General features: G+C 45.7%; 1 protein-coding gene across 1 annotated transcript in view; it reads right to left on the reverse strand.

Annotated features, from left to right (window-relative positions):
- Window positions 1-26,152, reverse strand: part of FYB2 (FYN binding protein 2) — a 125,732-nt gene that overhangs the window by 72,791 nt on the left and 26,789 nt on the right. The window contains 3 exon segments of the mRNA XM_027059078.2: window positions 11,920-11,953; window positions 15,068-15,229; window positions 18,606-19,347. Coding sequence (XP_026914879.2) covers window positions 11,920-11,953; window positions 15,068-15,229; window positions 18,606-19,347 — 938 coding nt within the window.

Consider the following 26,152-nt stretch of genomic DNA (forward strand, 5'->3'; position numbering starts at 1 on the left):
AGTTTCACAGATTAATTCTTCTCTGCGTCATTTCTATGGGGGAAAACGTGTTGGGAGTATCACTGTACTTTTCTGTGCCTGACATTATCACCCATAAAATAAGAACAGTATTGGGTGCCTGGGTGGCTCAGTCGGTTGAGCGTCCAACTTCAGCTCAGGTCACGATCTCACGGTCCGTGAGTTCGAGTCCCGCCGTCAGGCTCTGGGCTGATGGCTCAGAGCCTGGAGCCTGCTTCCGATTCTGTGTCTCCCTCTCTCTCTGCCCCTCCCCCGTTCATGCTCTGTCTCTCTCTGTCTCAAAAATAAATAAAAAATAAAAAATAAATAAAAAAAATAAGTACAGTATTCTAATACTTAACCTATGTTTTGAGGTGACGGTGCAATTGATGAAACCATTGTGAACTTGGGCATGGCTTTCTGAAAGCACGTTGCCTTCCAATGCCACCGCTAAAGCAGGTTCTTCCGTAACCAGCAGCAACTTCTGTCGCGTGAAACAAAACGACCTGAAGCCCTCATTTTCATCAGCAAGGGCAACTTTTAAGGTATCTGCATTTCAAATTTCAGGGTGTCCCTTTCAGGTGGCCGGAACTTCCAACCCCAGCTGTTTTACAAAAAGCGAGAGTGGGTCACCCCCAGAGCTAGAGGCGGGTTTTCGGTAGCAACCCTGTTTCCCGACTCTAGCCCGTCGGCGGCACTAGACCCTGTTACACAGCCCCCTCCTACCAACAAACAACAAAGAGCTGCGATTTATCAAGTGTTTACAACATTGCCGGGCACTCTGCAGAATTACAGATACTCATCTCAATCCTCGCAGCCACCCTAAGAGGGAGGATTTATTGATTTCACCGTCTCCCATGTGAGGAAATGGGAGGCCCAGAGATATTAAATTACTTTTCCAAGATCACACAGCTTGTGCGTGGGACCCAAAATAGGAATCTGAGGTTATCCGACCCAAAGTCTGTGCTCTTAACCCTTCACAACATACTCCCTGGATCTTCTGATTTTCAAGTACTGCAAAAGCACTCAATTTAAACAGACTTCAATTACGCGGCTGATGAGAAGTAGCAGATCTTCTTCCTGCTTTCAAATAATTTATAATTTAGACAGGAAGGTGAAAAACGCCCAAGGGTCTGGAAAACAACAAAAGTAGACTGTATATGATGAGTCTGAAAACGAACACCCTCTAAGTCCATTCTACGATTGAGCCAACATCTGCCCAACTATTGCGTGCCACACTGTGCCACACACACCCAGCCACCATACGTTCTAAAATGTCGGATTGCCTGTGGTTCCTGCACGCACAAGGACACTTCCTGCCTCAGTGTTTCTGCATATGTGGCCCTTCTGCTTGCCATATCCTTACCCCCAATGGCCACTTCACAAACTCTGACTTATTCTTTAAAATCTGAATTGTCGGGGCGCCTGGGTGGCTCAGTCGGTTGAGTGTCCGACTTCGGCTCAGGTCACGATCTCGCGGTCCGTGAGTTCGAGCCCCGCGTCGGGCTCTGGGCTGACCGCTCACAGCCTGGAGCCTGTTGCGGATTCTGTGTCTCCCTCTCTCTCTGACCCTCCCCCGTTCATGCTCTGTCTCTCTCTGTCTCAAAAATAAATAAATGTTAAACAAATGATTACAATATGAACCGTCATGGTCTCTGTTCCTTCTGCCATCTATTCTCCACAAAGTGGTCGGTATGATCTTCTAAAAAGAGGATTGGAACCTTGTCACAGACCTGCTTAAGACTTCTGAGGCTTCCTGGGACTCTTAATGAAAAACAGCGACAACGACAAACCATCAGCCGCCTCCCCTTTATGATCTCACTTCCAGCAACTTCTCCAACCTCCTGTTCAACCATTCTCCTGCTCTCCCATGACACTCTAAGCGCGCTGGCCTCCTTCTTGTTGTCCAAGGACGTCATGCTCTCCCCCAACTCAAGGGCTTTGCAAATGCCGTTCCTGCCACCTGGAATGCCTCTGTATGGCCAGCTCTTTCTCAAGTGTCAGGTCTCCCCTTACACATTGCCTTCAACAAAGTCCTTCTCCTTCCTTTTCCAAATAACTCTCTTCCCCCCATTTCTGTCTACACAACCTTCGGCTGTATACAATTCTCAGTAGTCGTCCTCGTCCTAATCTTTAAGTCATTTCATTACTTTTGTAAGTTTAATTTTTTTCTCTTTTGCTCTGTGATTGTATGTATCACTCACTGCTGGGTCCCTAGTTACAAAAACAATGCCTGGCACATTTTTTTGGAAAAGTGTTTGTTTATAGAAAGAGAGAGTATGAGCAGGGGAGGGGAAGAGAGAGAGGGACACAGAGAATCCCAAGCAGACTCCGTGCTCACCATGGAGACTGACTCGGGTCTCAATCCCAGGACTGTGAAACGGAGCCGAATATGGGGCACGATCTCACGACCATGACTTCATGACCTGAGCCTACATCAAGAGTTGGCCAACGTAACCGACTGAGCCGCCCGGGTGCCCCACAATGCCTGGCACGTTATAGGCTCCCAATGATCTGGATCCTCCTCCGATGCTCAGAGAAATACTGAAAACTCCTACAAAGACAGACAGATGATGTCACATCATGAATATGTTCACTTAGCTCCCCCTCCGTGCCAAGCACTGTTCTATAATACAAAAGCCAACGACAGACAAGGTCCTTGAACTCAAGACTCTCATCATCTAAAATAACAAAGAAAATAAACCAGAATAATTATTATTTGAGGCATTAATAAATAATAACAGAATAATTTAGCAGGCCTCTGTATGGAACAGATGGCACATTGGGAGAGGAGACACAAGGTCTGGTCCGGGAAGTGGGCGCGTATTTATCGCTTTGTCTTACATTTCGTCATCATTTGCTTATCCGACTTTCTTCCCAAGTAAAACGTATACGTCTGAGAGCAGAGACTTTGTTTTGTTTTCTGTGACATTATCAGCATCTAGAACCATGTCTGGCACATACTTGGGGCTCAAAAAACGTTCACTGACTGACTGATGGACGGAAAGAATCCTGGACGATGAAAAGGAGCCATCTAAAGATCTTGGAGATCACTCCTTAACGCAGGAAGAAGCAAACATGAGTGCTCAGTGAGAACATGCTTGCTGTGTTTGGGGAGAGGCCAGAAGGCCAGTCAGTGGGCTGAAGACAGTGAACAAGGGAGAGAGGGAGTTAGGAGGGGAGTCTCCAGAGTACAGAGCAGCTAGAACACGTAGGACTTTCTTGGCCTTGGTAAGGAGTTTGAATTTCATCCAAAATGTCAACTGGAGGGAAAGTGCTCAGTGATTAGTTTGGTTAAATAACTATGGAATGCAAAGTGTAACAGGCCACAGAAGGTAAAGAAGAAAGGACTGCCTCCCGGGAGGGCTAAAAATAACGGCAAGCTTCTTGGTAGTGTCACTTGAAACTGATGGCTAGAATAAGGAGGAGCAGAGGACACAGATTATTACATGTGAGTCCGTATCTTCACATGGCAGGAGCCCGCCCATGATATACAAGGGCAAACAAAGAGCCCAGATTGTCTTAAATTATTTAGCTTTGATATTAGCAGGGCAGGATATCGGACATGCAGATCAATGCAAAATATACAGATGACGGAACCTGAGAATGCTTTGTTTATATAAAAGTTCACGGACGGTGAATGTTTATCTGTCTATCCTTCTCCTTATCAACCTGTCATTCAATTAGCCCATCACTTACTCAGTTATTAAGTAATTATTACTTGCATGTCTACTTCCTGGGGAAACAAAAGCGAGAAAGAGAGACAATCGTGGAATTTAGAATCTAACAGATATCTCCAAAAATCTCTCATGTTACAAAAATTCTGAGACAGGGTGGTGTAGTTGAAAATCCTTACAAATACCCAGTCCTCAGTTTGCATCCCAGATAAGCTCTGTATTATCTTATACTTAAAGTTTTTTTTTTTTTAATGTTCATTTATTTTTGAGAGAGAGGGAGAGAGAGAGACAGAGCGAGCACAAGCTGGGTAGGGGAAGACAGAGACGGAGTCACAGAATCCAAAGCAGGCTCCAGGCTCCGAGCTGTCAGCACAGAGCCCAATGCGGGGCTCGAACTCACAAGCTGCAAGATCACGACCGGAGCTGAAGTCGGCTGCTTCACCGACTAAGCCACCCAGGTGCCCCTGTATTATCTTACACTTTAGAGCAAGTCATGAAATGTCTCTGAGCCCTTGGTTTCTCATCTACAAAATGAGAATATGAATTTTGCCCTCCTAAGATGATCACAGAACTAAAATGAGTCTAAAAGATACAAAGGGCTAAGGAATGCCCAGCACGTGGCCATAGTCCAAGATTCGTTTCCATTCAACCTTTTCGAATAAACCTATGTACAAAAATAGGCTCTAAGTCTGCAACTTTAGTGTCTAATTTCTTCCTAAATCATGAATTTTTCCAGCTTATCATTTGAATGCCACTCAAGAGAGATGAGACTTGTTAACACTTCGATACTTTAGCTCTACCCTGGCCAGCCTCCCTCACACGGATCTTTCTACAGACAGAAAAAGAAATCTTAAGGCAGGAAAGGTATTCGAGAATACCTGTGTGGACAATGTCAAGGCTTAATGTGTAGAGCAGACCACGAGTCTTAAAAGTTTCCCTCTTTGGTCACAGGTGAAGGTCTAGTGTGAATCCTCTGTAAGGCAGCCTGGAGGGCTGGTTCATAGGTGGTACTCTGAAACATGCAGACAAGGTCAAATCCTGGTACTGATGATCCAGCTGTATCATCTAGAAATCCTTAACCTGATTCTATGGTCAGGGAGCCCACTAACCACCAATTTCACGGGGTAGTTATGGTTGGAAGCTTTAAAATGAGAGAGTAGACATTAAGTACAGGGCACAAACCTCCGTCCGTGACAAGTGCTCAATAAACAGAACCTACAGGTGAACTTCTCTTTAAAGGAGGAACACTTGAAACTATGATAGAGAAAACCCCCAAACACGTGTTCTTGCCACCAATGCCCTTGGAAAGACAGGCCAAAACAGTGGCCTTGCTGTGTCCCTGAAATCCAATTAAAAAGGGATAAGAAGAAGTTCCTGAAGTGGCTTGAGCTGAAGCCACCTGAACATTCTAGGTCTATGACTTTATAAGGCACAGTCTTCAACAAATTCCCTCTCCTCATTTTTGCCCCATGGTGATTGAATTAAGCACACTGGGATGTCAGGGCCCACCTTCACCTCCCAGATACCATCAGGAGGAGCCCGTTTTGCTGTTGGTCAATCAGAGCAGGTCTATACCAGTCTGGACTACCTGAAATGCAGCCATTCGAGAAAGAGCACTGCAGTTGCAAACAACATAAAAACTAGTCCTAAGAAGTTCTGGTCTTACATGCACAAAGGCACAAGGACATGTTGTTTTGTTTAAGTAAAAAAACAATCCCAAATAGCTTTCAGGAAGGGTCAGTCTTGTACTGAACACTGAGGATGTGCCAAGCACTCCACACATGTTAATGCCAACAATGATGGAAACAGCAAAGCACCTAGAAACTCTCTCATATCCCTCTTTTGCCCTCTTATCTCCTTCTCTACAGCTGATTTTGCAATCACTGCATTTCCTCCACAACAAGTCTGGAGTCCCTTCATTTTGTTAAATCTCCATTTCTACCACCTTGTCCATATCAAGCCATTTAATCTCCTTCTCAGTTTCCTCATCTATAAAACTGGATATCATCTACCTCTTCAGACTGTCATAAATGGAACCATTTGTGTGAAGAACTTAGAACACGTAAAATATGAATGCTGATTGCTTGCATTTGTTGTTATCGTCACTCTTTCGTTGTTGCAATGGCTTCTGAAGCTGTCGTTCTGTTTCTAATGGTCTCCATACTAAGTTTATTATTTATACAGCATCCCAAGGGATCTTTACAAAATAAATGTCAGCACATGTCACTCCCTGGCATAAAACTCCCGTGGCTTCCCAGCATATTTAGAGCAAAATCCAAATTCACTCCATGGCTCTCAAGACCATCACTGCACCAGCCCACTGTGCTCCCTCCTTGCTGGTTCTCTCAATGTGCAGATGGAGTTCTCCCTTGAGACCCCATTCCCTCTCGTGGCACGTCCATCTCCTAGACCTTTCATGACTGCGTCCCTCATCATGCAGGTCTCATCCTGAATGTCACCATGTCTGGCCTCTCCTGACCATCCTACACTTCCTATATCCTCGTTACTATTCAAATGCTCTCGTTAATTTGCTTTATGGCACTTACCACTATTCAAATAAAGACTACAGACGCATTTTGCTTGACCGCTGTGGGCTTGTTCTGTTATTATCAGTATTTTACGTGAACGCCCTAGGTAAGGCATTTATTCCCATTTCCACAGGATCTATCCCTCCCCGTCATGTAACGCATGTCCTAGATGTAGCAACATAATCCGCTCAGCCCTATAAGACATCTGTGTTTCTCACTCTACATGGGGTAGAAATACCAGAAGGCAAATACAAAAGCATGTTCCAAAACATTAGGATGAAAGAGATCATCAGGAATATTCAAAACAAGCTTATGTTATCTTTTAAAGACTATCATTAAAATGAAGACACAAAATCAAAAAGTTCAGGAGAGAAAATGGTGGACTCCTGGGACCCACCCACAGACCCTCACCTGCGAAACACCATACTGTATGAATCTTCTCTCCTGAAATAAGCAGGCTCTCTCTTTTTTAGTGTTTGAGTCAGAGATTTCCTGAGTCAGGACTACCCCCTGACACTTCTTAATGGGAGCAAAGCCATATTTATAGCTAATGAATAAAATATTAGCCAACTCTGCTAAGTACTGACAGAGACCCAGTGCTAATTGCTGCCCTGGGACTAACCTGCTTTGCTCACACAAATAGGGGCTGCTTAGTCAAGAGGGATGCCAGCCAGCTTGGCTCTCCTGAAAGAGTGATGACAAAGAACAACCTCCAAAGAGTCATTCCGCTGTTGGGAACTAACGAGATATTTATTCCAGAGATAACAAGGAATGGAAAGGCCAAGGTTGAAAAAGCAAGACTCACTAAGCATCCTCTGTGTACTCCACGCTTCATATGTGTTATTTCATTTAGTCTCCGTGATGGTGAAGAAGTATTATTGTGTCCACCTTACAGACGCATATAACAAAGCTCTGAGCTCTCACAGGTGGAGAGGAAGCATTTGACTCTATGGGAATGTGACTCCAGACTTGACCACGTTGCATTATACAATGCTGCTTCTCATCTTTAACACACAACATAAAGAGGTTCAAAAATCAGTGGCTACTGTAAACGCGCTGAGTTTCTAACAAGATGATTAAAACATATATCCATAAAAGTACAGCTACGGACTCCTGTTTTGTGAGTAATGGTTGAAAATGATGAAAGTTTTATTTAACACAATGTATCCCTTAGAGGTCTTAAGAGCAGTCACGTAAGGAAGGGGTCAAGACCCTGTTTACAGTACCAATGAGTAGATCTTGGACAGATGGCTAGGAGTAGGGAGGTCATTTGTGGCCCCAGCCCAACTCAGACTTTTGAATACAGAAGACAAATGTGTCACATGTGTGTATGTATATGTACCTGCATGTAGGAAACCTTTGTCTATACAATTCCATATTCTCAATGTATGTAAGAGGGTTTGGCATATAAATCAATAAACATAGGATGAATGAATAAAATGTGCCTCAACAAGAAAAATATGGGACTCTTCTGGTAATGAGCTCACCATCAAAGGATTTTTTAAGAGACTAAGTTTCTGAGCATGGATTCTTGCCTTTGGAGGGGGGTTCAACAATAGCCAAGCAAGCTTTATTGAACACTCTCTAGATGCTTGGCATTGCACTCAACACCCTACAATCATTATTTAACATTTGCCATACCTGTATGAGTTAGATCCTATCAGCCTCCCAGTTTACGTGAGTAGAAACTAAGGTCTGCAGAGGTCAAGGCATTTGTCCAAGGTTATGCAGGTGTTAAGTGGTAGGCCTCGGACTAAAACCCCCAGGCTTGTTAATATTACGCTACGTGGCCTGCTACATCTAACAATTGCCAGGTCCACTCCCAGTAATGAGACCCAATGTATTGCTTCGAATTTATTATTTGTACTGAAGATCAATACCATGAACGTGGAAGATGTTCTTTCCAAACAAGTGCCAGTTTCCATGGAAGTTGTATCTAACGCTGTTCAGCATCATTGCATTTACGTGTTTGAGCTAACACATCACTGGGGCGCCTACGTGGCTCAGTCGGCTAAGCGTCTGACTTTGGCTCAGGTCATGATCTCACAGTTCACTGTTCATGCCCCGTGTCGGGCACTGCACTGACAGCTCAGAGTCTGGAGCCCGCTTCCGATTCTGTGTCTCCCTCTCTCTCTGCCCCTCCCCTGCTTGCACTCTGTCTCTCTCTCAAAAATAAACAGTAAAATTTTTTTTAAAATAAACTAACACATCACTGACCAGCTAAAGTCCCAACTTCTCAACCCGGCACCTAATTAACTTTAGGATCCAATCTCAGCTCTTACTCTTCCACATAAGAATACTCTGTGTCTGTTTATCCCCCACTTTTGTACTATTGCCTTGTTTTCAGTCACATTCTGTCTCTTTCCTGAGCATCCCTGGGTCCATCCATCCATCCATCCAGTCAGGAATGTGGTGATTTCTGGGAACAGTACCCTGCCCTCACCCACTGTACAGTCTCACAAGAGGGAATAAGCATACCTGTTTAATCCTGACCCATTACGCAGTAGCCATCTCAAGAGCTTTCATCCTCCATGAAGCCGCCCCTAAGTATGCCGGTTCCTCGTTGCCCCTTTTGCTTTGTACTCGTACATCACCATGGCCCCTACTGTAACTGCGGTACAGTGAACCTCGTTTCTGATGATGGTCGGGTTCTAAAGTCAGTGTGAAAGGACCCCACGGTCCAACTGCCCTTCCGAGTCCCTCAGGAAGGAGGTGTCACATTAGAGACTCCCCCACTGTTTCCCAATATGTGGCCAGCAAGCAAGTTTAGCCTCCATATTGAAACAGACCGCTGCCTTTGATGAAAGTGCCAGAGAAGAACTCAGCTGAGGTCGGAGGCAGACCGTAGGAAGAATGCGTATCTGGTTACATACCTCAATCACAGCACACGTATCATCACATTGAGATGCTCAGAGAAGGTGATCACGAGGGAACCAAGATTGACTCAGTGCACAGCAAAGTTATATTGTCCCCTCACACGGTCACCCTAGGGCCCATGTTCATTGAGTAAACAGTACAACTCATTGCCTCCGCTGTCTAAATTGCTTTTTCTCTTTCACAAAAACGCACATAGAATGTGGCTCCACTCACCTTCCCTGTGCTGTCATTTAACTCTTTCAACTGGGCAGCTAAACTAGGAGTTCCTGGAGCAGGTGGACCATATGCCAAACACCAGATGGTCAATTCCTTGGTGAACAAGACAGTCTCATCTTACCAAGATTTGGCTCCTGTTTACCTCCACAATACCATTTCTTTTCATTCCAAACTACCCTTCCCACACCAATTCTACTAACCTATTTCTAGTTTTCACAGATAATACCCATTTCCTCACAGCTCCTGCCTCTGCCTATAGTGCCCTTCCCCACATCATCCAGCCAATGTCTACCCTCAGTACTCACGGCAAATGTTTCCTCTTCAGTGACAGGCTGATTGGATGTACACCCCTATTCTTCACTCCTTCTTGGATCCCTGCCCCCCCCCCCTTTTTTCTAGGTAAAGTTGTGGTGTCCTCCCATGCTGAAGCTGGGCCACGTGACTTGCTTTGACCAATAGGATGTGAGCAAATGTGATACAGCAGAGTCTGAAAAGTGTGTGTGCAACTGGGATGGTCTTGCTTGTCTGCTGTGACTGTAGGTTGTTCCTCAGCCAGTTTGCTGGAGGGTGAGGCAGATGGTGTGAAGTCAGGTTGCCCCATTCATGCCAGCCAAGGCAATCCTACATCCGCCAACTGCAGGCTGACCCCCAGACAAGGGTAGCAACCCCAGTCAGTATCAGGCAAACTGCCTAGGGAATCTGCAACATACTAACACCACCAGCTGAGCCCAGCCCAGATCAGCTTCACCCACACTTTTGCTGTATGCTGTTGATACTTTGTTGTGTATTATGGAGTATGACTGTAGCAATAGATCACTGATATGTTTTCTATAAAGGCTTCACTGACCCCTCCCAAGGACAAGTGAGCACTCCCATATTTGTGCAACCTCTAAATCTTGTGCATTCCTCTATTAGGAAAATTAACACATTCTAGTCTTATAAACGTTTGGTAAATAATGTGGGGATTGGTTTTTATGTTTGCTGCCTCTTTCAAGGCTGACCTTCTTGAGAAAAGGAACCTATTTGTGAGGGAGGTGAGGTTGATACAATCAAAAGAGTTTGGGCACACCTGTTCGTACAGCCATTATGGAAAAGAGTATAGGGGTTCAATTAAGAATTGACCTGTCCACGATCTCGCGGTCCGTGAGTTCGAGCCCCGCGTCGGGCTCTGGGCTGATGGCTTGGAGCCTGGAGCCTGTTTCCGATGCTGTGTCTCCCTCTCTCTCTGCCCCTCCCCCGTTCATGCTCTGTCTCTCTCTGTCCCAAAAATAAATAAAAACGTTGAAAAAAAAATTTTAAAAAGAATTGACCTGTCATATGATCCAGCACTCCCACTCCTGGGTATGTATCTGAAGGAAATGACATTAGCATCTTGAAGAGATGCCTCTACACTCCTGTTAATATCGCAATAGGCAAGATGTGGAAACAACCTAAGCGTCCATCAAAAGATGAATGGATAAAGATGTGCCCTCTATGTACGGCAGGATGTTATTCAGCCACAAGAAAGGAGACAATCCTGCCATCAGTGATGGACCTTGATGGCATTAGGAAAAGTGAGATAAATCAGACAGAGAAAAAACAATTATCGTATGGTATCCCTTAGATGGGAAATCTAAAACAACAACAACAACAACAAAAAAAAAACAAAACTTGTAAAAACAGAGAGTAAAGAGTGGTTACCCGAGGCTGAGGGGTGGGTGAGGTGGGGAGATGTTATTTACGGTACAAACTTACAACTAGTAGATAAGGAAGTTCCAGAGATCTAATGTGCAAATAGTGACTACAGCAAAGAGTGTTTTATTGTAAATTTTAAAGTTGCCAAGAGATGAGATCGTAACTGTTTTCAACACAAAAGAGAAACGAGAATTACGCGAGGTGAAAAAGGCACCAGCTAACTGCTGAAGCAGTCATACTGCAATTTACAAATGTGTCATACTAACATCTTGCACACCTCAGACTTACACCATCTTGTATTTCCATTATATTCGATAGAAAAAATAGTTTGGGCATCTATGGGTTAGAATCATGGTTCTGCAAATGGCCAAACTTTCTGAGCCCAAGTGTCTTCAGCTAGACAATGAGGACAGCAGCAGCCATTCTGCAGCCTTGAGAAAAGGAAGTGAGAAAATCTGCATAAGGTAGCCAGCTCAACGCACGACACTTCAGAGGGCTGCACAGATAGTATTTGGCCGAATGAATTAATGAACTGACACTTCCATGGCAAAATTCTCAGAACAAGTACAACAAAAACAGAAGGTCCTCTGTCCCATTACCGATTCCTAACATCACGCCAGCTGCCCACAGCATTCTGTAGCCTCTAATTCAATTTATTACTATGGAAGCCGATGTTTCAATTTACTGAACCCAACTGTATCATAAATAAAAGTCCCTCAGAGGACCATCTTTGCAACTTCTTGTCAGCACAGCAGTTAAATGCAGTTTATTTAATCTCTCCTCTAAAACAAAAGTTGCAGCTTGTTGCTTATAAATCTGTTCTTCCTGCAACCCTTCGGAGAAATAGAGACACCTGGCGTGGACTTACTGCCTGCTCTCAGGCAGGTTAAGCAGCCTTGTCAATGGCGACATGCGCTGTGCTCCTGCCCAATTAAGAAGCAGGTACTCACCTCTCTGGAGGCAGGCAGCCCTCTTCCACAGCTGCTGTAAGAGCAAGAGGTAGAGTGAGAAGGCGCATATGTGGCAGCCTGATTAAAGCGAACTTTGTGCAAGGCCCTCACCCCAAAGTGAGGAGCCGCAACTCACGGGTGCCCCAAACCGCCTCCCCCCTCCCCAGCACCCTGGGTCCTGCAGTCCAGCATCCACCTATACTTCATGGTACTGTGTGTGTGTGTGTGTGTGTGTGTGTGTGAGAGAGAGAGACAGAGACAGAGAGAGACAGAGATAGAGAGATATGAGCAGGGGAGGGGCAGAAAGGAAGGGAGACAGAATCCAAAGCAGGCTCCAGGCTCCAAGCTGTCAGCACAGAGCCTGACAAGGGGCTGGAACTCAGGAACCGCGAGATCATGACCTGAGCTGAATTGGATGCTTAACTGAGCCCCCCGGGCACACCTATGGTGCTTCTTTAGGAGTCTTCTCTTGATCTTCTGTATTAGACTTTGACCTTCTGGAGTACCAGAACTTGTGTGTGGGGTTCTCTATCTCTTGCGGCTATCACAGGGCCCAGGGCAAGGAGAGTGTAGCTGCTCAACACAAACTTGAAACAATGATAACATTGCATTTATTGAGCACATACTGGTGTGCCAAACATTGTTTCCACTCTTTCCATGACTCATCTCACTTATCCTCACAGACATCAGGCGAGGATTGTTACTGTCATCCCCATTTTACAGATAAGGACAATGAGGCTCAGTGAGTAACATGCCCAGGCCTAAATAGCTCGCGACTGGCGGAGCTGGGGTTCACAAAGCCCATTTTATTACAAAACACTTGGTGCTTTGTTCTATGTTCTCTGACAGACTTCTTCGCTTTGGGAGTGTTTGAGGTCTGAATGATTCTGTGCTTTAAAAAATCATACTTAGCTTTCTCTGTTACGGAGGTGGCCAAATTGTTATTAACATCTACTTATAAAAGCTCTGTTTCTTTCTTCTTCTTCTTCTTTTTTTTTTTTTTTCACTAGGCAAAGGTCTTTATTAACTTTGTTTCAAACTTCATTCCCGGGCTTCTTCAGCTTCATTAGTTGCCAAGAATATATTGTGTCTAAGCAAATACTGAACAGAGTTGCACTGTCCAAGGGGCTGGGGCTTAAAAACATTAGAGATCCAGATTTTATCAGATCCATGAACAGAATGTTAATTTTTTTAATGTTTATTCATTTTTTTTGAGAGACAGAGAAAGTGGGGGAGGGGCAGAGAGAGAGGGAGACACAGAGTCCGAAGCAGGCTCCAGGCTCTGAGCTGTCAGCACAGAGCCCAACATGGGGCTCGAACTCACGGACCCGTGAGATTGTGACCTGAGCCCAAGTCGGACGCTTAACCGACTAAGCCACCCAGGCGCCCCCATGAACAAAATTTTTAAAAGCACTCGTAATCTAAAAAAGAGCAGCTCCTGGTAACTTCTTCAAGTCCTATCTCCTTCAGAAGTTGACTCCATTCAGTTTGCTTCCTTCTTGGAAGCTTCATCAAAACGCTCCACGCGACCTGCAACTTCCTCCTCCTCCTCCTCCTCCTCCTCTTCCTCCTGCTCCTCCTCTCCAGTAGTGGGTGGTAGACCGTGGGCAGGAGCTGCTGCACCAAGCTGGTTTAAACCTCTGGGTAGGCTTTCTGTCAGCTGCTTTACCTCCACTTGGCCCTGGATGGTGAAAGCGCTCGCTGCCCCGGGCGCCCGAACTCTAGGGTCTCAAAAGCGGATCACCCTTCCTCGGTTTGCGAACACAGTCACTTCTTCGACTCACCAGAGCTACTGTTTACCCCTCACTTCTTTAAGGAGAACTGACATTTTTTTATCATCTCCTGTAGCTGTTCTATGAACCATCTTCTTTCGGGGAGCAGTTTCTTTCCCACCAATGTGCACCTGTGCTTGCCAGTGCGAGTTCCTCCTGGTTTGTGATGGTTTCCTTCATCTTGGTGGAGCAGAAATGGGACCGGAGGCTGGGGGGCTGGGGTCCGCGCTCGGTGAGGCAGGGAGGGGGTGGGGGTGTCTCGGGCCGACCAGCTGAGATCAGGTCCACGCACCAGGGCTCTACATCCTCACAGAGAGTTTCCTCTGAGGATCAGACAGAAGAGGATTGCAGCATGGATTGTCAAAATGTGGTCACTGGACCCGAAGCATCAGCATCTCCTGGGGACCTCGTCACAAAGGCCAATTCTCGGGTACCCAATGCACACCAAATAAATCAGACGCTCTGGGAGTGGGGCCCTGTGATCGGTGTTTTGACAAGTCCCCTAGCTGATCCCGGCAGAGGCTGAAGTTTGAGAACCAATGCGTTCAAGAAATTTAACCATGGGTGTTCCGAGCCGTCATGTGAACAAGGCGCAAGGTCTGCTGGCACTCGCGGCCACGGTAAAACCAAAGTTAGCACAGCACTAGGTGTCACCCCAAAGAGGGCGTTCATCTCATGTTTCATTAGAGCAAACATAAACAAAGGCCTTTAAAATGTCAACAGGGTCAGACCACGGGGCGGCCGCGAGGGGATGAGAAGGTATTCCTCTAAGCAGAGGAGGAAGACTCAGAACAGTACAGAAAAATGGCTTCCGAGGACTCCTCAGTTCCTGCAAAGGGCCAGCGGTGGGGGGCAGGGGTGGGGCCCTTGGACTAGTTACAGAAGGCCGATCACACAGGCCTCAGGGACCCACATTAGGATCACCCGTCAAGTTCACGCTGATTTTCTTCCCTTTTCATTCCCTCCTCCCTCCTACCGCCCTGATTGTGTTGACAACACAGGCTTTGTAGGAATCACAAAAGCCACAAAAGCTCCCTGCTCCCTGCTTGACTACTTTTCGTTTTCTTCCTCTTGGACAGCTTCCCGGTGATCAAATGCAATGCTCTCAGGGGAAGTGGGCTGGCCCAGGAGCGATAAGGGGCCAATTCCTGCAGATCTGTCGTATCTCACGGCACGGCCTCCACGTGAAAGTAAGCAGTGACGGACGTCCGGCCCCATGGAAAAGCAGTTCGGCATTATCACCTGGGAGCTGACAGGAAGAGGGAGGCAGTGGAGGCCGGTGGGGGGCTGGGGGTGGGGAGGGATGCGGGCATTGGAGCCATGACTCCCGCTGGCCCCTGGCTGGCTGCCTGCAGGGGACCTGTGCGTTTTCTTACCTTCCATGTGGGTCTTAGCAATTACAGCTGCCTGCCTCTGGAAGGCCTGGAGGTTCACGGCTGGGGGCTTTGGAGGCTTTGGGGGAGGAGGACCCAGGGACTTGATGGAAGGCAGTGGCTTTGTTTTGAGAAGTTGGTGATGCTTGTCATCTGGCTGTTTCTCTGAGCAGAGATTAAAAAAAAAAAAGTGAGTTATTTTATTACTATTTTCCATTTCATGGCTTCTTGGGTGAAACTGGCCAGTCTCTCTCCCTTTTTGTCTAGATCTGTCCTACTGGCCAGGGTGCCCTGATCAAAATGCAAACCTGATCATGTCACTAGCCTGCAGCCCAGAGGACGAAGCCTGGCTTCATCAGCATGACATCCATTTATGTAGTCCATCCTCTGGCATGTTCCTACGACATGGCCCCCCATCCACATTTCCAGATTCTATTCTTATTACACTTTAGCATCCTTTTCTGACCTCAGCCCAAATATCTTTCACTCATACCAATGGCTTCTCAGTTGTCTGAATTTGATTTACAAAGTCATCCTGTACCCAAGACTTTGTTCATGCCATTCCTGGTTCTGGAATGCTGTTCCCTCACTTCCTTCTTGGCAAGCTCTGACTCGTTTAAGGCCCTGCTCCAATGACACCTCCTCTGGGAAGGTTTCATCGATTTCAAAATCGAGGTGAGAATTAACCACTCTGTTTTGTATCTCCACAACGTATCATTAACACCTCTCCGCCAGTGTGGTGGCATATTAGAGGGGCCGCCAGTCTATCTTACTATTGAGGGTCGGCTCCTCATGCACAGGGACAAGGCCATATTGCTCTCCTGCCAGCATCAGGCAGAGAACCTACTTGCAAGAAAATGCATGGTGACTACTCCCTGAAAGGTTCCATCAAGCACTTATGACATGCAAATAACATGGGGGCTATAAAGAGGAGTAAGAATTGATCTCTGATTTCCAGGGCTCACAGTCTGGGACAAGCTTCAAGGCTAAGTTTATGGTATGTGGGCACCTGTGGATTTTATGGTTTTGCGTCCTGGAATTTTCTGAGACAGTGTCGAATGCCTACATTTTGTCCTTCTGTACTCAGAAGCCAAACTCCGACAGAAATCCCAATATTATATGTGAAAACCTTATCTGCCTCTAACGCTTCACAGCACAACATCTTGTATGATCCAAGAGCCTTGTTTGTGCTTCACATAATACAGTGGTTGAGTACATGGACTAGCCATGCTAAAACTAAATATGGGGGCCAGTGTACAAATTCCTCATTGCAACTGCCTCAGAGCCCTGCTGCCCACTCTGGGATCTGGGAGGGGAGGGGAGGACAGCCCCCTCGTGCCCCACCAGGAGGGGTTATATCAGTTAGGACCAAGCTCCTCTCTTCCTAGGTTTTTTAAAAAAAAAAAAATTATTTATTTTGGGAGAGTGCGAGTGGGGGAGGGGCAGAGACAGGGGGGACAGAGGATCCCAAGCGGGCTCTGCACTGACAGGCTGACAGTAACGAGCCCGATATGGGGCCTGAACTCATGAACTGCGAGATCATGACCTGCGGTGAAGTCGGACACTCAACGGACTGAGCCACCCAGATACCCCTTTGTAGGCACCTATGGATTATAATTATAATTAAATTGTAATGATAAGTTGCAACATCAGAAATTTCAGTCTTTATCAAATTAAGGAGATGTGGTGAAAATGAATGATCACTTACCAACTGGGTTCCTAAGTTTTACCAGGTGCTGTGCTAAGCCAAGGGCATGGGTTCTCTCATTTAATGTCCTCAACAGCTCAGTCTGGTAGACCAACCATCCTCCTGCCCCATCCCTTCACCAATAACTAATTATCTACTATATTCCAGGCACTGTTCTAACAGCTGGGTATGGAGTTAAGAACAAGAACAGATCAAGCCTTGCCCTCAGGAATTTTCGTTCTAACAGGAGGAGACGGATGATAAACACGCAAACAAATAAAGGTAATCACAGAGACCTGCGGGTTCTATGAAAGAGATCCACCAGGCTGATAGGCAAGAGTGGGAACTGAACTAACTTCTTCAGATAAAGAGAAGGATTAGCTGTGAAAGTGTCATGTGAACTCAGACCTAAATGCAGCTATGGAAGGCTCAAACAAGAAGGAAGAGGAAGAGCTAATGTCAATGTCCTGAGCATAATAAAGTCTCTTCAAAGAACAGCAAGAAATCGAGTGTCTATTATGAGCCAGGGGGAGAGAAACAGGAGTACGTCAGATTCATCAGCAGGACCCAGAAGGTGCAGAGCCATGAAATCAGAGACCACGATTGAGAGATGATTTGGGCAAGCTTGGATTTGCCCTCGTAGCTCTACTTCTTACAAGATGCATGAACTTGGACAGTCTGTATCCACCATATAGAGTCGTATGCAGGAGATCCCTCCACCCACCCGTCTACCCATCCACCCATCCAAGCATCCAATAAATACTTTTTAAGGACCTACCAAACCTGGCCTTGCTCTTTTAGGTGCTGGGGATATGGTGGTAAAGAAGACAGTTTTTACCCTCATGTAACTCACATTTTATTGAGGTAAGCAAAGAGGTATACAACAATATACCATGTAAGGATGGGATAGGAGGAAAACCAAATCAAGGTAAGAAGACAGAGACTTATGGGGGTAGGGTAGTTATTTTAGATGGTGATTCACAAATTCTACTCACAACAGGTGACCCTGAGCAGAGACCATGGTGGAGGGGAGGGAGTGAGACATCAAAGACCTGGGGGAAGCATGTTCCAGGCAGAGTGCTCAGCAAGTGCAAAGGCCCTGGGGTGGAGCTAGCTTAGTATATCTAAGGAAAAGCAAGAAGGCCAATGTGGTAAAAGGAGAGGGTAAGAGAGGTAGGAAGGGCCAAATCACATCAGCCACTTTAACACTGCTGGAACTGAATTTGAGCAGGGGAGTAATGTGATCTAATTGATGTGTTAGAAGTTCACTGTGCCCGCGAGGAGAATAGGATAAAAGGAGGTGAGAGTATGGAAGCAGGGAACCCAGCTGGAACACTGCGGTGGTCCAGGTGAGAGATGATGATGGTGTGAATAAGAAAAGAAGGCAGAAATGGATAGAAGTGGAGGGATTCAGAACATATTTTCATGGTGGAACCAAGAGTTTGCTGATGGAGTGGATGCAGAGAATGAGAGAGAGAGAGGACTAGAGCACAGTTCCTAGGTTTTTGGCCTGAGCAACTAGGAGGATGTTTGTGCTGTTTACCAAGCTGGGGCAGACTGGTGATGGATCTGATTTACAGGAGAGCAGACCGGGCTCTAAGAGGTTGAGTCGACTGTCCAAGTTCATGCATCTTGTGAGAAGTAGAGCTAGGAGGGCAAATCCAAACTTGACCAAATCATCGCTAAATAGGATTCCTGGAGATTAGGCACTTTACCCAAACCTGAAATTACAAGATGGGCCTCGCATACCTGCTCTAGAGTTCGGAGCAAACCTCACCCAGGTCACATATGACCACTAGGAGGCTCTAAATTAGAAAGACACAGTGGCCCCTCCCTCAGGCATTACTTTCTCACCGGGGACCTGGATGGCAAGTTCACTCTCATAGACAGGCTGGCAGGTGTTCCCCACGGGGCTCCTCTCAGGATAGGGGCTTTCTAGGCTCTTCCTGCCACATTGAAAAAGTAGAGAAGTAGGATCTTGAAAGGAGGCAAGTGAATTTTGGGGGGCCATCAAGTGCTTCTGGGAAGGAAGGGTCTGGGCTCCTCCTGTTTCTAGCTTCCCCCTGGGCTCCTGTGGAGCAAGCCCTATGCTTTTCTCCTCCTCCAGATGGAAGGCCCTTCTTCCACGACTGGCAAGGACAAAGGCTGAAGACATCCCACTTTTCTGAGATGAAACCTTCTCCCAATTCCAGAGCTTGTCTTTGAAGCTGTCAGTCACCATGACATTCCTCTCATGGGTTATGTCAGCATTTGACTGATTCACGTCTAACAGCAGAGACGTCTTCTGTGACTTTACTGCAGAATCAGTAGACCCTTCTGGAGGTTCTGAGGAATCAGAACATCTCTGAATCTTGCTCCTCTGGGAGGACTTCGTTTCCTGGGGTTGAAGAGGCTGGGGTTCACCGCTAGAACAATACAGTGGGAGCTGACTGTGGTTGGAGGAGAGGGGTTTCTCATTGGCCAAAACACCTGTTGACTGTGTGTTTCCAATATCGCTCTTTTGACAAATTCTTGCTGGGAATATAGGTCTTGGAAGAGAGGGCACATCAAACTTTTGAAATTTGGCTCGAAGTTCCTTGAAGTTTCTTAACCCTTCCTAAAGCACAAAAGAAAACAATGTCTTATCATTCCAGGAAAAAAACAGTGTGATTAGCTGACTTCACTGTGCATGCAAAGCGTTCTAAGTGCTAATACAACACCACTCCTTACCTAGGGGGCCATGTCGGCTGGTAATGTGATTGTCTATGTAAGACGCAATGAAAACAAATGTCTCCTCTTTGAAACACTTCAGATATGTTTAATTTCTTCACAACACGTAAAGCATACTTATAAAGGAGAATACTAACAGTTGCTGATAAGTCCCTTGATACAAATTTTGGGGGGGCTCCTTGCTGCCTATATAAGTTCTAAACCCTTTAGTACAGCATTCAAAGTTCTTCATGATGTGGTGGAATTATGGTCTCCAGCCACAACCCAACACAACTACCCTTAAACCAAACAGGGATATTTATAATTTTCTAGAATCTGTAATGTCCATCACCCCCGACTCTGCTTGTGTGTTCTTGCTTCACAAAATGCACCCTCTATCTGTCCAATTTTTTGTTTTGGTTTTTTTTTTTGCAACTCCAATGCCTACCTTTCTCCATTACAATTCTCCCTGGGGCTGATAGCAAGAGCTAACTTCTTCCCTGTCTCCTAGTGTTTGCAGACTCTGTACAACTTGGCTGCTGAACTTAACTTTGAAACTACACAGGTTATGTTCAAATTCTCTGCTTTTAAGAAAGACAGATACCATATGGTTTCACTCTTATGTGGATCCTGAGAAACTTAACAGAAACCCATGGGGGAAGGGAAGAAAAAAAAAAAAGAGGTTAGAGTGGGAGAGAGCCAAAGCATAAGAGACTGTTAAAAACTGAGAACAAACTGAGGGTTGATGGGGGGTGGGAGGGAGGGGAGGGTGGGTGATGGGTATTGAGGAGGGCACCTTTTGGGATGAGCACTGGGTGTTGTATGGAAACCCATCTGACAATAAATTTCATGTATTAAAAAATAATAAAAAAATAAAATAAAAATCATATTGGAAACGATATCAGACAAAAAACACACAAATTCTCTGTTCTTTATCATCTAGGCAAATACTCTGGGAAGTGGGATATTACCTATCGGTGTAGTCTCATCAGAAAAACAAGTTGTCAAGTGCGAGAAGGGTTAGGGCTGCTGTGTGTAAAGCGTCCCCCACAATTCTTGTAAGTCCGTGACAAATAAAAGCTACTTTGAAGAGGCTAGCTGATCCTTTTGTATTTTTGACTCCCCCTGGGACAGTGTGCTCTACCTTTTCAATTCAGTTTAAATTCAGTATACGAAAATGATGGTATTAATAGCAGCCCGACCCTTGGGGCTGAGGAAGGCTGTGCCCAGCATTACACAGGGAGCTGGTCTAGGCAGGTAGGATTGGGCTGGACTCCTGCTCAGTGCTGTTCCCAGCGGTCCCCCCTTCCTCTCACTGGATCTAATTTACTTTTGTAAGGGCGTATTGTCATCCTTCGTCTTCCCAGGAGGTAGTAAAGGGTGGGAGATGGAGTTCCAGGACATCTAACGGAGCCATTTCAAAAAGAGCCACGGTCTTCTCCTGATCATTTTAAAGGGCGGAGCCGCACGGACACAGACAATCCCATCGCCAGCCACTTTTGATTTTGCCATCTGAGGGAATGCCGGCTGACCTTTTTCTCTGTGTTTACAGTTGACTCACACCTGCTTTCCAAAGATTCAGGGAGGGAAGGAAGTTGAAGAAGTGTAAAGCAGGTGTCTGGGAGCTTGCTTGCATGCTCTCCCCTTGAGCCTTCCCTCCCTCCTATTCTCTTCCCTCCCCCACCTCTCCGTCCCTCCATCTCCCTCCTTCCCCCCCCTTGTGTGTGTGTGTGCGCGTGCACGCACACACACACACACACACACACACACACACAAAGCTTTCTCCACAAACTGCTAACTGTTGATTTCCTATCTCTATTTCAACCAGCACTGAAATTAATTCGACTACACTTCCTCTCCCTGATGTAGGAGCAGCCAGCACTGGGCATGGAACCAGGAGATCTGAGTATGAGGCTCCGCTTGATCATTTTCTAGTTCTGTGTCTTGGGCAATTCACTCCACTTCCTTGAGCCCTATTTTCCTCACTATAAAATGGGACTGTTCTACTAACAGTTCAAGGTTATTGTAAGGATCAAAGGAGATAGCTTCACATACCTCAGTGGTTAATGTTTAAAGAAATTAAAAAAAAATTTTATGTTTATTTTTGAGAGAGAGAGAGAGACAGAGACAGAGTATGAGCAGGCGAGGGGCAGAGAGAGGGAGACACAGAATCGGAAGCAGGCTCCAGGCTCTGAGCTGTCAGCACCGAGCCCGATGCAGGGCTTGAACCCACCAACCACAAGATGGTGACCTGAGCCGAAGTCAGACGCTTAACCGACTGAGCCACCCAGGCGCCCCTCAGTGGTTAATACTTTTTTTAATTATAGTAAAATACACATAACTTAAAATTTACCATCTTAAACATTTTCAAGTGTACAATTTAGTGGTATTAAGGGCACTCGCATTGCTGTGAATGTCCAGAACCCCTTGAATCGTGCAGAAGTGGAAATCCATAGCCATTACACAATAATTCTCCACTCTCCCTACCCCGGGCCCCCGGCAACCACCATGCTACTTGGTCTCTGGTTTTGACAACTCCACGTACCTCACGTAAGTGGAACCATAGTATTTATCTTTTTGTGACCAGCTCATTGCACTTAGTACACTGTCCTCCAAGTTCATTCGTGCTATAGCATGTGACAAAACGTTCTCCTTTTTAAGGCTGAATAATATATCATTGTATTTATGTACCACTTATTGCCTATCCATTCATCTATTGGGTGGACACCTGGGTTCTTTCCACCTTTTAGATATTTTAAATAACTCTCCTAAGAAGATGGATATGCAAATATCTGAAACTGTGCTTCCAATTCTTTTGGGTGTTTGACCCCAAGTGGAATTGCTGAATCAGAGAGTAATTCTATTTTTCATTTTTTTATATTAAAAAAATTTTAAGTTTATTTCTTTATTTTGAGAGAGAGAGAGAGAGAGAGTGTGTGTGTGTGTAAGTGGGGAAGGAGCAGAGACAGAGAGGGAGGGAGAGAATCCCAAGCAGGCTCTGTGCTGTCAGCCCAGAGCCTGACGTGGGGCTCGAACTCACGACTGTGAGATTATGACCTGAGCCGAAGTCGGACATTTAACCGACTGAGCCACCCGGGTGCCCTCGGTTTTTGATTTTTTGAGCAACCACCATGCTGTTTTCCATCACAGCGATACCATTTTATATTCCTCCTAACAGTATGTAGGATTCCAGTTTCTCCACATTCTTGTAATGCATATTATTTTTATAGTGGCTATCACAATAGGTGTGAGGCAGTCAGTGGTTGATATTTTCAACCGAATGTCATGATGACTATTTTTGGCTCTTTACTATCTGAAGCCACATGAACTACAGTATATTGGTTGGTAGATTTTAGTTTCCTCAGGAACGATTAGGATAAACTCTAGCAGGAAATAAAATTATGGACCAATAACCTCCAGACCAGAGTCCTGTGTAAAGATCGTTGGTTCAGGAGGAAGCAAGCCTTCTTAAACCTGGTTCACTCCTTCGTAAACAAATGCTCATTCAAGGTCTATGATGTGGGCAAAACACTGTGTTAGACACGGCTCAGCTCTTAAATATTACATTCTAATGTCAGGGAGGGGCAGAAAATAAGTGGATACACATGAAAATATTAGAGACCAATGCCATGTGGAGAATTAAATAGCTGGTTTAGTGAAGAGTGGCTCGGTTCGCACCAGCGACTTCCCGAGCCACCATAGGGAAGTCATTCCCTTCTCTGGGCTCAGTCATCTATCACATGTAGCAGTTGACCCTAGTGATCTCCAAGGTCCCTTCCAGCACTAACATTTGGACTTCACTTTCCTTGTTCTGGGAAAGAGATGTGACACATTCCGTTGCTGATTATTTATCACCCATAGAGAGGGCGTCAGGGCAGAGGGCATGAGGCAAGGTGCATGAAGATGGGAGGGGAGGTGCCCAAGGGGCCATGCTATGCCTCATTTTCCTGGGCCCACAGCAGGTCAGTGTCCACATCCTGTCAATGTCAAGTCTTAAGAAGCCCACAAGCCTGTCCCGTCTTCGTGCCACGGCCACTGCCTCTGAGTCCTCCTCACGCATGGCCATGACTTCCTCTGTCTGCTTCTACTCCAGGCCCCTCTAATCCACCACTTACCCGGATGTTCGACCAATCTGATGACAAACACACATGTGATCACGTATGTCCCCTGTTTGGAATTCTTCAGCGTGGCTTCCCCAAAGCTTGCAAATAAGCTCGAACTCTTCTGCGTAGCAAAAAGACCCTCCCCAATTCCAACTCTGTTCATATTTCGACCTGATAGCGGGCCCTTCGCCCAACATGCCTTCTTCCCTCTGGCCTCACTAAATTACGGACGTCTTCCCAAACCTGTTTTGCTTTATCATGCTTCTGCGCCTTTGAGTGTGCTTTTTCCTCTGCCTGCAACACCCACGTTTCTCCCAATTTCCTGAACTAGCAAATTCCTGTTTGCTCACAATTCAACTCACGTCACCTCAAAATAGTCATTGGTTTCTTGCCATGTGCTAGGCATGAGGGCTGCGATGACGAATGAGAATTCCTGACCTTTCATATGTATATACACAATGGAGTATTGCTTGGCAATCAAAAAGAATAAAATCCTGCCATTTGTAACAACATGAATGGAATTAGAGTGTATTATGCGAAGCAAAATTAGTCAGAGAAAGACAAGTATCGTATGACTTCCCTCACAGGTGGAATTTAAGAAACAAAACAGATGAACGTAAGGGAAGGAAAGTAAAAATAATATAAAAACAGAGAGAGGGACAAAATCTAAGAGACTCTTAAATACAGAGAACTAACTGAGGGTTGCTGGAAGGGTTTTGGGTGGGGGGATGGCTTAAATGGGTAATGGGCATTAAGGAGTCTATCCTGAAATCATTATTGCACCATATGCTAACTAACTTGGATGTAAGTTAAAAAAAATTCCTGACCTTTCAAATAATACAAAAACAGAGAGGGGGACAAAATCTAAGAGACTCTTAAATACAGAGAACTAACTGAGAGTTGCTGGAAGGGTTTTGGGTGGGGGGGTGGCTTAAATGGGTAATGGGCATTAAGGAGTCTACTCCTGAAATCATTATTGCACCATATGCTAACTAACTTGGATGTTAGTTAAAAAAAAAAAAAAATTCCTGACCTTTCAGAGCTGGTGGAATGAGGGAACACACACAAACTGATCATTTTAGTATAAGAGAGACAATTTCTAGATACATGGCATGATGTCTATCAGAACATAGAGAAAGGGTCATGATGACAGCCGGGGTGCAAAGAGGGCTCCCTAAAGATGACTCAGCTGGGAGACGCAGGCACATGAAGGTGGCAGGACAGGTGGCTCCGACAAGAGCAGGAACAAAGAAGGCATGGCAGGGGGGAGTTGCATGGTGTAGACAGGAATAAGCGATTCCATGTTACTGAAGCCCCAGTGTGTCAGTATGGGAGTCTGCAGAAGAGAGTGGAGGGCAAGTCTCCTTAAAGTAATTGGGCTTAATCTTCAGAGTAAATGGGGAGCTACTGATGAGTTTTATACACGGCTAGAACAGGCTGAGATTTCCACCTCATGCAGGGTAGAGACCAGGAACCAATTAGGAGGCTACTAGAATTGGCCAAGTAAAAAGGAAGAAAGGCAGGATCGGGCAGTGTTACGGGAACGGAAGAGAGGAAAGTGCAGGGGGTGGTACGGACCAGATCTAGAGAGCGGAGGGAGGGCTCCAGGATGACATCTGGGTTTCTAAATTGGGCAAGAGGATGGACATTGGTCCTTGCAACTAAGACTGAGGACAGGAAATAAAAGTACTGAGGAAAGATCATGGGCCCGGTTTTGGATGTGATGCTTTACCTTCTTAGGGGAGCCATCAAATAGGCCGTTAGGTATGGGAACCTTTGGGGGGTTATACATTTAATTAGGGAGTTATTAGTTTCTTGGTGAGCACAGAGCTTAAGAATATGAACCCTGGAGTGTAGCTGCCTACATTCAAATTCCAGCCCCTCCATTCTTGGCTTTATGACCCTGAGCAAATTACTTAACTTCTCTGTATTTGTCGCCTGGTCTGGGTAATAATTGTACTGTACCTCATAGGGTTGTGGTGGGTAGAATAATGGCTCCTCAAAATGTCTACATCTTCATCCCTGAAATCTGTTCATAGCAGCTTGCATGCCAAAAGGGACTCTGTGGTGTAATCAAGTTAAGGATCTTCAGATGGGGAGATCATCCTGGATTAGCTTGGTGGGCCCAATGTAATCACAAGGGTCCTTATAAGTGGGATGCAAGAGAAAAGGGGAGGCAATCATGTAACAAAGATGACGGATATGGGGGCTCAAGATGCTACATGCTGGTTTTGAAGATGGAAAAAGGGTCCAGAGCCAAGGCAGGAAGGTAGCCTCCAGAAGCTGGAAGAGGCAGGGAAATGGATTCTTCCCTAGAGCCTCCAGAAGGAATGCTGTCCTATCAACAGCTTGGTTTTAGACATCTAACCTCCTCGACTGTAAGACAGTAACTGTGTGCTGTTTTAAGCTCCTCAAATTGTGGTCATCTGGTGCAACAGAACATGAAAATGAACAGTTGTTATGAGGATTCAATCAGTAAGTACATGTAAAGCATTTAGAAGGCAATGAGAGATGCCCACTAAATTGGAGCTCTCGCGATTACTGGTTGGTTGTCGAGACCATAGGGCTGGATGGGATCACTTAGGAGAGCGTGTGTTGGCATCAGAGCCC

The sequence above is a fragment of the Acinonyx jubatus genome, chromosome C1, assembly GCF_027475565.1.
Source record: "Acinonyx jubatus isolate Ajub_Pintada_27869175 chromosome C1, VMU_Ajub_asm_v1.0, whole genome shotgun sequence".
Taxonomy (NCBI): Eukaryota; Metazoa; Chordata; class Mammalia; order Carnivora; family Felidae; genus Acinonyx; species Acinonyx jubatus.